The sequence below is a fragment of the Trichosurus vulpecula genome, chromosome 8 (genome assembly GCF_011100635.1).
Source record: "Trichosurus vulpecula isolate mTriVul1 chromosome 8, mTriVul1.pri, whole genome shotgun sequence".
In the NCBI taxonomy this organism is placed as follows: Eukaryota; Metazoa; Chordata; class Mammalia; order Diprotodontia; family Phalangeridae; genus Trichosurus; species Trichosurus vulpecula.
Window position 1 is genome coordinate 231,058,196 of NC_050580.1, and position 14,402 is coordinate 231,072,597.

The window sequence follows — 14,402 nt, forward strand, 5'->3', positions numbered from 1 at the left end:
TTCATTGAAGAAAAGAACTCTTTAAAAAGCAGAATTGGCCAAATGGAAAAAAGAGGTACCAAAAAATATAATTCCTTAAAAATTAGAATTGGGGATTATTCTTTCACAACATGACTAATGTGGAAATATGTTTAATATGACTGTACATGCATAGCCCATGTCAGATTACATGCTACCTTGGAGAGGAGAGAAGGGAGGGAGGGAGAAAATTTAGAATTCAAAATCTTACAAAATTGAATGCTGCAAACTAAAAATAAATAAATAAATAAATGAATAAAATTTAAAGAAAAATTAGAATCGGGCAAGTGGAAGCTAGTGACTCCATGAGACATCAAGAAACAATGAAAGTCAAAAGAATGAAAAAATAAGACAAAAATATGAAATATCTGATAGGAAAAACAACTGACCTGGAAAAGAGATCGAGGAGAGATCATATAAGGATTATTGGACTACCTGAAAGCCATGATCAAACAAAGAACCTAGACATCATATTTCAAAAAATTATCAAGGAAAAGTGCCTCAATATCCTAGAAGCAGAAGGTAAAACAGAAATGGATATGGATCAATGGATATTGATCACCATCTGAAGGAGATCCCAAAATGAAAACTCCCAGGAATATTATAGCCAAATTCCAGAGCTCCAGGGTCAAAGAAAAAATACTTCAAGCAGCCAGAAAGAAACCATTCAGATATCATACAGCCACAGTCAGGATCACACCAAATTTAGCAGCTACCCCATTAAAGAAATGGAGAGCTCGGAGAAGGCAAAAAAGTTAGGATTGTATCCAAGAACAACCAGCAAAACTGAGTATAATTGTTCAAGGGAGAAAATATCTATTTAATGAAATAGAGGACTTTTAAGGATTCCTGATGAAAAAAATCAGAGCTGAAAAGGAAATGTGACTTTCAAATACAAGACTCAAGAAAAGCATAAAAAGGAAACATGAAAGAGAAATCATAAGGGACTCAATAAGGTTAGACTGTTAACCTCTCTATATGGGAAGGTGATATATATCTTCTAAGAACATTATCATTATTAGGGCAGTAGGAAGGATGCTATACAGAAAGAGGGTTTAGGAGTGAGTTTACTGTATTGGGATGATGTAAAAAAAATGAATAGAAGAGAAAGAGGGATGCCCTAGGAGAAGGGGGAGGAGAGAAGAAGAATGGGAAAAGCTATCTCAATAAAAGTGGCCTAGAAGGAAGTGGAGGGGGAAATAGCAGTGTTGGTGGGGAGGTGGGCAATGCTTGAACATTTGAAGCTTAAATTGGTTCAAAGAAGGGAAAAAATATACACACACATACACACACACTCAAGTCATAATAGAAATGTATCTCAACCAACAAAAAAGCATGAGGGCAAAGGGATGGGTGTGGGTGTGATAAAAGGGAGGGCAGACAAAGCAGTAATCAGAAGCAAAACAGACTTTAGAGGAAGAACAGGATGAAAAAAGAGAGAAGGATAAACAGAACAAAATAGGATGGAGGGAAATGCAGTTAGCAATCGTAACTGTGACTGTGAATGGGATGAATTCACCCATAATGTATAACAGAATGGATTAAAAATCAGAATCCAACAAAACGTTATTTACAAGAAAGACAGCTGAAACAGGAAAACACACATAGAGTTAAAATGAGGGGTTGGAGCAGAATATAATGCTTCAGCTGAAGTAAAAAATGTAGGGGTAGCAATCATGATCTAAGACAAAGCAAAAGCAAAAATAGTCTTAATTAAAAGGGATAAGCAGGGAAACTACATCTTGCTAAAAGGAACCATAGACAATGAAATAATATTAATACTAAACATATATGCACCAAATGGCATGGCATCCAAATTCTTAAAGAAAAAGTTAAATAAATTACAGGAGGAAAAAGACAGTAAAACTATTCTAGTATGGTACCTCAACTTTCCCCTCAGAGCTAGATAAATCTAATCACAAAATAAATAAGAAAGAAGGCACAGAGATGAATAGAATCTTAGAAAATTTAGCTACGATAGACCTCTAAAAAAACTGAATGAGGCTAGAAAGGAGTACATACCTTTTTCTTAGCTGTACATGTTCCTTCACAAATTGACATGTATTAAAGGCATAAAAACCTTACAACCAAATGTAGAAAAGCACAAATATTAAATGTACCCTTTTCAGACCATAACACAATAAAAAATAAATTTAATAAAGGGCTATGGAAGTATAGATTAAAACTTAATTGGAAACTAAATAATCTAATCCTAAAGAATGAGTTGGTCAAAGGACAAATCATAGAAATAATCAGTTATTTCATTAAAGAGAATGACAACAATGAGACAACACCCTAAAATTTGTGGGATGCAGCCAGAGCAGGTACTTAGAGGAAAATTTATATTTAAATTTATTTATATTTAAATTTATGTTTAAATCTCTCAACAAAAGAGAGAAAAAGCCAATCAATGAATTGAAAAAAAAAGCTAAAAACAACAAAAGTCTCCAATTAAACACCAAAATGGAAATCCTGAAAATCAAAGGAGAGATTAATAGAATTCAAAGTAAAAAAAATCTTTGGACTAATAAACAAAACTAGGAGCTGGTTTTATGAAGAACCAATAAAATAGCTAAACCATTAGTTAATTTGATTAAAAAAAGAAAAAAGAAAACCAAATTACCAACATCAAAAATGAAACGGGTGAATTCACCACCAATCAAAACAATTATTAGGAGTTATGTTGCCCAATTATATGACAACAAATCTAACAATATAAGTGAAATGGATGAATATTTACAAAAAATATAAACTGTCCTGATTAACAGAAAAAGAAATAGAATACTTAAATAACACTATCTTAGGAACAGAAATTGAACAGACCATCATGAGCTCCCTAAGAAAAAATCCTCAGTACCAGATGTATTTACAAATGAATTCTATCAAACATTTAAAGAACAATTAATCCCAATACTATATAAACTATTTGAAAATATAGGTAAAGAGGAAGTCCTACCAAACATCTTTTATGACAAAAATGTGGTTTTGAGATCTAAAGCAGGGAGATCAAAAACAAAGAAAAAAAACTATAGAAATACTTCCTTAATGAATATTGATGCAAAAATTTTAAATAGAATACTAGGAAAAAGATTACAGCAATATATCACAAAGATCATATACTATGGCCAGATGGGATTTATACCAGGGATGCAGGGCTAGTTCAATATTAGGAAAATTATCAGCATAACTGACCTTATCAATAATAAAAACAATAAAAATCATAGGATTATATCAATATTCAAAAAAGCCTTTTACAAAATACAACACCCATTCCTATTAAAAACACTAAGAAGAATAGGAATTAATGGAGCTTTTCTTAAAATGCTAAGTAGTATCTATCTAAACCAAGAATATGCATTGTCTAAACGGGGAGAAACTTGAAGCCTTTCAAATAAAATGAGAAGTGAAACAAGGATGTCCATTATCACCACTATTATTCAATATTGTATTAGAAATGCTAGCAATAAGAAAAGAAAAAGAAATTGAAGGAATAAAAATAGGCAATGAGGAAACAAAACTATCACTTTTTGAAGATGATATGATGGTTTACTTAGAAAACCCTAGAGAATCAATTAAAAAACTAAGTGATACAATTAACAACTTCAGCAAAGTTGCAGGATATAAAATAAGCCCACATGAATCATTAGCATTTTTATATATTACCAATGGAACTTAACAGGAAGAGATAGAAAGAGAAATTCTATTTGAAAAACACATAGATAATATAAAATACTTGGGAGTCTACCTGCTGAGACAAACACAGGGATTATAAGAACACAATTACAAAACATTTTTCTTTTTTTTTTTGTTGTTGTTGTTGTTCTTTTTTTTAATTTAATATATTTAGTTTTCAGCGTTGATTTTCACAAGAGTTTGAATTACAAATTTTCTCCCCACTTCTACCCTCCCCCCCACTCCAAGATGGTGTATATTCTGGTTGCCCTCTTCCCCAGTCAGCCCTCCCTTCTGTCACCCCACTCCCCTCCCATCCCCTTTTCCCTTTCTTTCTTGTAGGGCAAGATAAATTTCTACACCCCATTGCCTGTGTATCTTATTTTCTAGTTGCATGCAAAAACTTTTTTTTTTTGGTTTTTGAACATGTTTTTAAAACTTTGAGTTCCAAATCCTCTCCCCTCTTCCCTTCCCACCCACCCTCCCTAATCAAGCAATTCAACATAGTCCACATGCATATCATTATGTATAACCCTTCCACAATACTCATGTTGTGACTCACTATATTTTGCTCCTTTCTAACCTATCCCCCTTTATTGAATTTTCTCCCTTGACCCTGTCCCCTTTTGAAAGTGTTTGTTTTTGATTACCTCCACTCCCATCTTCCCTCCCTTCTATCATCCCTTTTTTTAATCTTCTTCTTCCTCCTTTTTTCCTGTGGGGTAAGTTACCCAATTGAGTATGTATGGTATTCCCTCCTCAGGTCAAATCTGATGAGAGCAAGATTCACTCAATCCCCCTCACCTGACTTCTCTTCTCTTCCTACAGAACTGCTTTTTCTTGCCACTTTTATGTGAGATAATTTAGCCCATTCTATCTCTCCCTATCTCCCTCTCTCAATATATTCCTCTCTCATCCCTTAATTTGATTTTGTTTCTTTTAGATATCTTCCCTTCATCTTCACCTCACCCTGTGCCCTCTCTCTCTCTCTCTCTCTACATATATATATATAAATATATATATGTATATACACATACACATACATATATACATACATACACACTCATATATACATAAACATATATATATATATATATATATGTGTATATATATATATGAATATTCCCTTCAGCTACCCTAATACTGAGGTCTCATGAATCATACACATCATCTTTCCATGTAGGAATGTAAACAAAACAGTTCAACTTTAGTAAGTCCCTTGCAGTTTCTTTTTCTTGATTACCTTTTCATGCCTCTCTTGATTCTTGTGTTTGAAAATCAAATTTTCTATTCAGCTCTGGTCTTTTCACTGAGAAAGCTTGAAAGTCCTCTATTTTATTGAAAATCCATATTTTACCTTGGAGCATGATACTCAGTTTTGCTGGGTAGATGATTCTTGGTTTTAATCCTAGCTCCATTGACCTCCGGAATATCGTATTCCAAGCCCTTCGATCTTTTAATGTAGAAGCTGCTAGATCTTGGGTTATTCTGATTGGGTTTCCACAATACTCAAATTGTTTCTTTCTGGCTGCTTGCAGTATTTTCTCCTTAATCTGGGGGCTCTGGAATTTGGTGACAATATTCCTAGGAGATTTCTTTTTGGGATCTATTTGAGGTGGCAATCGGTGGATTCTTTCAATTTCTATTTTACCCTGTGGCTCTAGAATATCAGGGCAGTTCTCCTTGATAATTTCTTGAAAGATGATATCTAAGCTCTTTTTTTGATCATGGCTTTCAGGTAGTCCAATAATTTTTAAATTATCTCTCCTGGATCTATTTCCAGGTCAGTGGTTTTTCCAATGAGATATTTGACATTGTCTTCCATTTTTTCATTCCTTGGTTCTGTTTTATAATATCTTGATTTCTCATAAAGTCACTAGCTTCCACTTGCTCCAATCTAATTTTTAAGGTAGTATTTTCTTCCATGGTCTTTTGGACCTCCTTTTCCATTTGGCTAATTCTGCCTTTCAAGGCATTCTTCTCCTCATTGGCTTTTTGGAGCTCTTTTGCCATTTGAGTTAGTCTATTTTTTAAGGTGTTGTTTTCTTCAGTGTATTTTTCAGCATTTTTTGGGGTCTTCTTTAGCAAGTCATTGACTTGTTTTTCATGGTTTTCTCGCATCCTTCTTATTTCTCTTCCCAATTTTTCCTCAACTTCTCTAACTTGCTTTTCCAAATCCTTTTTGAGCTCTTCCATGGCCTGAGACCAGTTCATGTATTTCTTGGAGGCTTTTGTTGTAGGCTCTATGACTTTGTTGACTTCTTCTGGCTGTATGTTTTGGTCTTCTTTGTCACCAAAGAAGAATTCCAGGGTCTGAGACTGAATCTGGGTGCGTTTTCGCTGCCTGGCCATATTCCCAACCAATTAACTTGACCCTTGAGTTTTTCAGCGGGGTGTGACTGCTTGTAGACTAAAGAGTTCTGTGTTCCAAGCCTGGGGGGATGCACCAGCTCTGCCACACCAGCACTCCTCCTTCTCCAAGAACCCCCAACCTGGACTGGACTTAGATCTTCAGCAGGCTCTGCACTCCTGCTCTGATCCGCCACTTAATTCCTCCCACCAGGTGGGCCTGGGGCAGGAAGCAACTGTAGCTGTACTTCTGTAGCTGCCCCACCTCCACTGCCCCCGGGCGGTAGCCGAACCATGAACTCCTTCCACTCCAGCAGCTTTTCCCACTAACCTTCTCTGTTGTCTTTGGTGTTTGTGGGTTGAGAAGTCTGGTAACTGCCGCAGCTCACTGATTCAGGGCGCTAGGGCATGTTCCGCCTGGCTCCTGGTCTGGTTTGTCTGCACTGCCCATGCTGGGCTCTGCTCCGCTCCACTCCCAGCTCCATGTGGGATAGACCTCACCCAGAGACCATCCAGGCTGTCCTGGGCTGGAGCCCTGCTTCCCTCTGCTCTTTTGCGGGTTCTGCAGTTCTAGAATTGGTTCAGAGACATTTTTTATAGGTTTCTGGAGGGACTAGGCGGGGAGCTCACACTAGTCCCTCCTTTTCAGCCGCCATCTTCTACAAAACATTTTTCACACAAATAAAGAGATCTAAACAATTGGAGAAATATTAATTGCTCATGGGTAGGCTGAGTGAGCCATTATAATAAAAATGGTAATTCTACCTAAGTTAATTTCCTTAACTACGGCCATACCAATCAAATTCCCAAAGAATTATTTTATAGAACTAAAAAAGAATTGTAACAAAATTCATCTGGAAAAACAAAAGGTAAAGAATATCAGAGGAATCAATAAAAAAAATGTTAAGGATGGCAGCCTAGCAGTTCTAGATTTCAAGCTATATTAGAAAATGGCAATCATCAAACAATCTGCTAAGAAATACAGTAATGGATCAGTGAGACAGATTACATATATAATACACAGTAGTACATGACTATAGTAATCTATTGTTTGATAAGCCCCGAAATCCCAGCTTTTGGGGTAAGAATACCACATTTGACAAAAATTCCCGGGAAAACTGGAAAGAAGGTTGGCAGAAAGTGGGCATAAGCCAACATCTCACACTCATGCCAAGATAAAGTCAAAATGGTTAAATGATTTTAGACATAAAGGGTGAAAGCCTAAGAAAATTAGGGGAGCATGGAAAAATGTACTTGTTAAATCTATGGATAAGGGAAGAGTTTATGATCAAACAAGAGACAGAGAAGATTATAGGAAGTAAAATGGTTAATTTTGATTATATGAAATTTAAAAACTTTTACATAAACAAAATTAAGGCAGCTAAAATTAGAAGGAACAAAGAAAACAGAAAAAAAGGTTTGGTTTTTTTTTTTTTACAGGTTTCTCTGATAAAGGCCTCATTTCTCAAATTTAAGGAAATGAGTCAAATTTGTAAAAATAAGAGCCATTCCCCCATTGATAAAAGGTCAAAGGATATGACCAGGCAGTTTTCAGAAAAATTCAAAGTTCTTGATTTTGTTATTGTTCATTCGTTTAAGTCATATCCAACTCTTTGTGACCCCATTTGGGGTCTTCTTGGCAAAGATACTGGAGTGGTTTGCCACTTCCTTCTCCAGCTCATTTTATGGATAAGCATCTGAAGCAAACAGGGTTAAGTGACTTGCCCAGAGTCACATAGTTAAGCATCTGAGGGCACATTTGAACTCAGGTCTTTCTGACTCTAAGCCCAGTGCTCTCTCCACTCTGCCACCTAGCTTCCCCAAAGCTATCAACAATCACATGAAAAAATGCTCTAGATCACTACTGATTAGAGAAATGCAACTTAAAACAACTCTAAGACACCACCCCACATCTATTAGATTGGATAATATGACACAAAAGGAAAATGATAAGTGCTGGAAGGGATATGGAAAAATTGGGACACTAATTCAGTATTGATGCAGTTGTGAAGTAGTCCGACCATTCTGGAGAACAATTTGGAACTACACCCAAAGTTCTATAAAAGAGTCCATGCCCTTTGACTGAGCAATACCACTACTGAGTCTGTATCCCAAAGAGATCAAAGAAAAGGGAAAAAAGACCTATTTGCACAAAAAAATCAGCAGCTCTTTTTGAGGTGGCAAAGAATTGGAAATTGAGGGGACACCCATCAACTGGAGAATGGCTGAACAAAGAGTGGTCCATGATTGTGATGGAAAATTACTGTGCTATAAGAAATGATGAGCAGGATGGCTTCAGAACTTATGCCAAGTACAGAGCAGAACCAGGACATTGTACACAATAAAAGCAATATTGTAAGGATGATCAACCATGAAAGATTTAGCTACTCTGATCAATACAATGATCCGAGACAATTCCAAAGGACTCATGATGAAAAATGCTACCAATCTCTGGAGAGAGAACTAATGAATTCTGAATGCAGATTGAAGCGTACCTTTTTTAAAATTTATTTTCATTGTTTTATTTTGTTTGCTTTCTTTTGCAACATGGTTAACATGGAAATATGTTTTGTATGATTTCACATGTATAATCATTATCAAATTGCTTGCCTTGTCAAGGAGGTGGGAGGGGAAGGAAAAGGGAGAGAATCTGGAACTAAAAATTCTGAAAAATGATTGTTTAAATATTTTCCATATAATTGAGAAATATTTAACTAAATAAATAAAAATCATTTAAAAAATAATGCTACTATTGGCACTGCAAAGGCACTGGAGATAATTCCTGGGGTGGCAGGGATCATAATGGGTCTTAGGCTTACATCACCGCTTCCACTATAATACAATGATTTATAATGTAAATGTCAATCATGTCCCTGATGTGTGAATTACATCAATCAGAATTTCACAGTATTGCTAATTTAATTGCTTCTGACCAAGGGAATTTTCAGATATCATAGGACACAAAGTCAGAACAGCTATCTGGTCTGTACAGGCACTTACCAGCTGTGTGACCCTGGGTGAGTCACTGAGCCTCAGGTTCCTCATCTGTAAAGTGGGAATAAAGAGAGCGCCAACCTCACAGGGCTGTGAGGACCACATGAAGTAATGCATGGTAAGGACTCTGCAAGCCCTAAAACATTATTTGAATGGGAGCTATTATTATTCGCTACAGTTACACTTTTCTCCGAGGGAATATTTTACAGCTGTGCATTACATCTTCAAGATACTGATTTTACTCATGCAAAGAGCGGTTATTTTATATTTCCTCTTAGGGCAGTTCATATTTATAACACATTTGCTTTGAAAAGAAACTTTCTACCTACCATTTCGGGAGACAACATTGACAGCCATGGTTGTTAGGTCTTTTGTACAACTGACCAAACTTTCCTTCTGGGGGGCACCGAATGTGCTAAGTCCAGTTATTTTGTTGACATAGACCGTTCTACCCAGTGACAAATCAAAATGCTGTTGCCAATCAAAGGAAGGTGCCATTGACTCTTCATCCTTAGAAACTCTTGCTTTGGTATCCTCTTTCTGAAAACAAGCTGCAGTTTGATCATCTGCTGAAATGTCTACATGACTTATTAAGGCTGTGCTGGGAGGGCTGGCTGTTTCCAACTGTTGTTCTGAAGATATGGTGGTGATACTTGGGTCTTCACAGACTTCAAAAGGCTCATTCCTGGATAACACCAAAGGAACATTATGTCTCATTGGATAGTCCTCTGTTGTACTGATTAGTAATGACTGGTTAGTAAAAGGTGAATTTGTATTTTTATCATAGGTATTATCTTGCACAACAGTGTCTGAATCTGGGATGAGGCTACTATCTCCTGTTATTTTGTGCATGTTATGAGGTAACTTATGAGACTCCTGGGCTAACACATTGCATAAGCTACTGTCTTTTATACTGGAGCCCAATTGGCAAGAGTCATTAGAATGTCCTGTACTTTCAGTAATTAAAGCTTCTTCGTTGTGACCTTTCATTCTGGATAGCTTAGATGCTAATGATCCCAATGGCCTATTAACATTCAAAGGTTTTCTGTTAAGCTGAGAATAGTCTGTCAGTGTTATAGGACTTTCTCTCACACAGGCATTCTGTTGCTCCCATATCTCCTTTTTCTTGGAAGTTGGAAACTGTTCTGAGAGGATGTGACTAACTGGTTGGTCACTATCACTGGATTCATTGTTATTTATAGTTGGAATTTTGCAAATATTGGAGTGGTCTATGTGGCTATTCCCTTTCTGGGAAAAGTCAGGTTCAACTTGGGAACCATTATTGGCAGTTATTTCAAAATCATTATTAATAACCTGAACTCTTGTAGGTAAAGGACTCTCAGCCTTCCTATATTGTCTCTTAAACTTCTCTAAAGACACTGGTTGTAAAAACAAGTTTGGTTTCTTATGAGCAAAGGGTTTGGCATAACCAATCAGTTTTTCTGTTTTCTTCCTATTATTTGAAACGTGTACATTCCAAGGAAAAGCTAAGGAAGGATTAGATAACAAGTTACTTGTATGTGATTGCTTACTGCTTTTCTTTTGGGAAAGTGTCTCATTTTTATAGCTTCCTATGGTCTTGCTTTTTGGCCCATCTTTCATATTTGCTAAGCAAAAATTTTGGTTGACTGGTTTAGCAGATTCTTCACTTAAATTAATATTTAAGTCTATGTTTGGAGTCTCAACTGAACTTTGGGTTTTGTTTCCAAATATTTGCCTGGCACTAATAGGCCCAGGTTGGAAATTATTTTTTAATGTAAAGTCCATTTCAGATGCTTTTGATTGTTGGGTTTGCATCACATGAGTTATAAAGCCAGTGGAGCATAGCTGAACTTGTCCGTAACTACTAACTGTCTTTCCTGTATCACAGTTAGATTCTCTCTTTGTTCTTTCATCTTCTTTAAGTGTATCACATGTCTCCAATAGTATTCTCCCAAAAGGTGGGGATTTGCATGCCATTTCGGGCATATATTTAAGTCTCTGTTGTTGTCCCCCAGAAATGCTGGTAACAACTACTCCATTATCATTGGTCTTTTCCTTTTGTAGACATGGATTTTCTTCACTGTCCTTGAGGTAATGTGGAGTATAACAAGAACTCTTTAACTTTTCTAAACTGGTTCCACAGTGATTTTCTGAACACTCAAGTTCTAAACAAATATTTTTAGTATTTTTTTCAGAATCTGTGAATTTGGCTTCCTGTTGTGTTAAGATATGTGGTCCTGAGCAGATACCATCTTGACAAGGTACAGATGACTCTATCATGTCATTCAAGCACATTTCATCTGATCCACTGTTGGTCAGCCCTTGGCTGTCTTTTATTTGTTTGATGTTTTCTTCACTCCTACAAGTCTTTAAAGTAATGTTTTCCACAGCAGCTTTTCTTTTCACAGTTTTAGACTTCATATTACATATTTCATATGAATCCATGATATTTTCACATGCTTCCTGAAAACTGTTCTGGACACATTTTTCATCAGAGGCCACAGGCTGAAGAATAGCACTGAATAAGGTCAAGCCACTGTCTTCATTAAATTCTTTAATGTCATCACCTGACAATTCTATGAATAATTGCTCTTGTTTTAAAAAAGTTTTTATCCCTTCCTGAATACAAGCCAAGATAGTATCCCAGTTCCTAAATTCAATTAGAGTTTTTGCTGGATCTAGACACACATCATACTCACAAAATTGGCATCTGACATTGATTACATAGATCCCATGGAGTTCTGTGTTTGGCCGATGCCGAGGAGGGCTTGAATTCATTTGCTTACTTGCAGGGCCACCCTTTGGCCTACAAATAATACTTTCTTTCCTTAATAAAAAGTCAATGAGTTTATGCAACCTTGTTCTTAAAATCAATCTTTTGTTCACAAACAAAAACTGCAAATTTTTATTGTAATGTGCTTCAGAACTGATATATCCATTTAGTTCAAATTCTTTATATTTAAAATTGATTTCTCTCAACTTTTGTGATTTACCCAATCCATAAATTTGACAAAATCGAGAGCATGTATCTTTGGTTCTGGAGAGCTGAAGAACCATAGAACCAGAAATATCATTTCTCAAGGAGAAGGAGATGGACGGGTGCATGAGGGAGAGTGCTTCAATCCTCTGCCTAACCTTCTCAAACTCCAGTCTGGGATCCATGCATTTCCTCCTCACTGGTAACTGGTAAAATAGGTTACATACAGTAACCGTTGTCCCTGAACTTGGCCTAGTCAACTCAGCTTCACAAGCTTCCAGGGCTTTCCCATTCTGAAACAGTTTCACAAAAGTTTCCACTGTCCTGTTTGTTTTGGATGAAATTTCTACAACACTGGCCATATTTACTATGCTTGATATTGCTTCCCCTCGGAAACCGTAAAACTTTGGGTTCTCCAAGTCTTGTACAGATTTGCACTTGCTGGTGAAATACTGTTTTCCCACACTCTCTATATCATCCCTTTCCATCCCAGATCCGTTGTCTACAACCTGAACCTTGAAAGTTTCCACGTTTACTCTCACAGCCACACATTTTGCTTCAGCATCAATGCTATTGAGGGCAAGTTCTTCAACACACTGGCTAAGGGAGCTGACAGCCACACCAGAACGAAGTTTAGCTTGCACTTCCTCAGACAAACACTTGATCATGGCAGGTAGAAAACTGCTAAGAGATGCGGTATCTTTTTCTGATCAGAAATATTTCCCTAGAGAAAAAAAAGGAAATTAAGGCTCTGATGATTTTTAAAACTTTTTAGTTTGTATCAAATTATCTGGTACATAATTACATCTGTTTTGTCATAATCATTGATTATGCATATTATTTACAACAAATATCATTCTCCCATGTTAACAGACAATTATCTTGGAACTTCTCTTATTTAGTGAAATCTATTTAATAGTATAAGACAATAATCCTCATGACAAGTTTCTCCCCTTTCTAAGTCTAATGTGCTACAAAGCAGTATTCGATCCCAAAAGTGATCTACAATAGAGACAAAGGAAATTCTAGTTATTTCACAATCAACAGCTGAATAAACTCAATCCACTATGGAAAACATAGGAAGAATTATTTTTTTAAAATTCCACTTGTTATCTAGTTTCATGGTATCTATGCAAAAACCATGGCTTTGGAATGATGTGAAACTCCATGAAGGATTATGGTAAACTTTTTCTAGTGTACTTAAGATGATTAGGGAAACCTGAGTAAATTTACTTTAAAAAAAAAAAGTCATATTGCACGATGTGACAGCTAGGTAGTATAGTCCGCCTAAGGCCAGGAAGCCCTGAGTTTTTGCCCTCAGACACTTGATGGCTGTGGGACCTCGAGCAAGTCACTTAACCTATTTGCCTCAGTTTCCTCATCTGTAAAATGGTGGTAATAAAATCTCCCTCCCAGAGTTGTTGTGAGGTTCAAATTAAATAACTTAGCACAGTGCCTGGCAAATACTATTAAGCACTCTATAAATGTTAGATATGATTATGTAGGGGGAAAAGGATAAGAAGCATTATTACCACTTCCATATTTATATATTCTAGGTTGCTACATTTGTAACAACTTAGTAGTATCATCTCAGTTCTGCTACTAAACTGTGACTTTGTTACATCTTAATTCAATTCCTGTCAACTCAGTAGTCGAGGTCTGTTTCCTCATCTTTAAAATTAATTGAAAGATCTTCTTTAAGAGCTATTCTGGCTCTAAATTTTCTGACTTTTACCTTGTATGACCCATTTAAGACAACTGTTGACCTAAGGACAACAGGGACTGAGCTTCCCAGAAAATGTACAGAAAAAAAAATGAGTGACCAAGCAACATCAGCACTGTTGAAGTGGGCGGGTGCTGAGACATCACATCACCTCGAGAACGGGAATCTAATAACGCTCTGATTCCACTCAACTCCACACGACCCCTTATTATGAAGACGCTCCTTTCCACTGGGAAGGTCCAAAGCACCAGAGAACAAAAAGGGAAAACACGTTCTTCCTTAAATTCCTAAGAAACTCCCCCAATCTCTTACCCCTCTTTCTCGGAAAAAGTTGTCGCAACAACGCCGGGCAGGTCACTTCCCTCCCTGGGAGACCACGCCCCCTCGGAGCCCGATCCCGCGGGGCTCATTCCCCTTCACAACCCTCTTCTACTTAACCCCGCCCCTCCCCCTAAACTCCGCCCCAGACCAAACCATCCTCCCCAAACACCCAACCATAGGAAACTAAGGCATGTTTGCAGAAGAGCCTTGCTCGGAGGCTGCCCAAACACCCCCTGGAGGCGCCCGTCAATCGATCGAAATACCCTCGATTCTTCCTCCCTTCCCTCGCTTTCCAGTCACCTCTAATGGTAGCTTCACCGACCGCCACAGTGACGAAAGCGCGCACGGAGACCGGAAGCGCACGCA

The 14,402-nt window shown here is 37.1% G+C and overlaps 1 protein-coding gene across 1 annotated transcript in view; it reads right to left on the reverse strand.

Annotated features, from left to right (window-relative positions):
- The window catches only part of MLH3 (mutL homolog 3), a 35,895-nt gene extending 23,179 nt beyond the window's left edge, over positions 1 to 12,716 (reverse strand). Inside the window, exon 1 of the mRNA XM_036735972.1 lies at positions 9,363 to 12,716. Within this exon, the coding sequence (XP_036591867.1) occupies positions 9,363 to 12,660 (3,298 nt within the window). The 5' untranslated portion in view covers positions 12,661 to 12,716. The remainder of the gene's footprint in view (positions 1 to 9,362) is intronic.
- Positions 12,717 to 14,402: the final 1,686 nt, after the last annotated feature.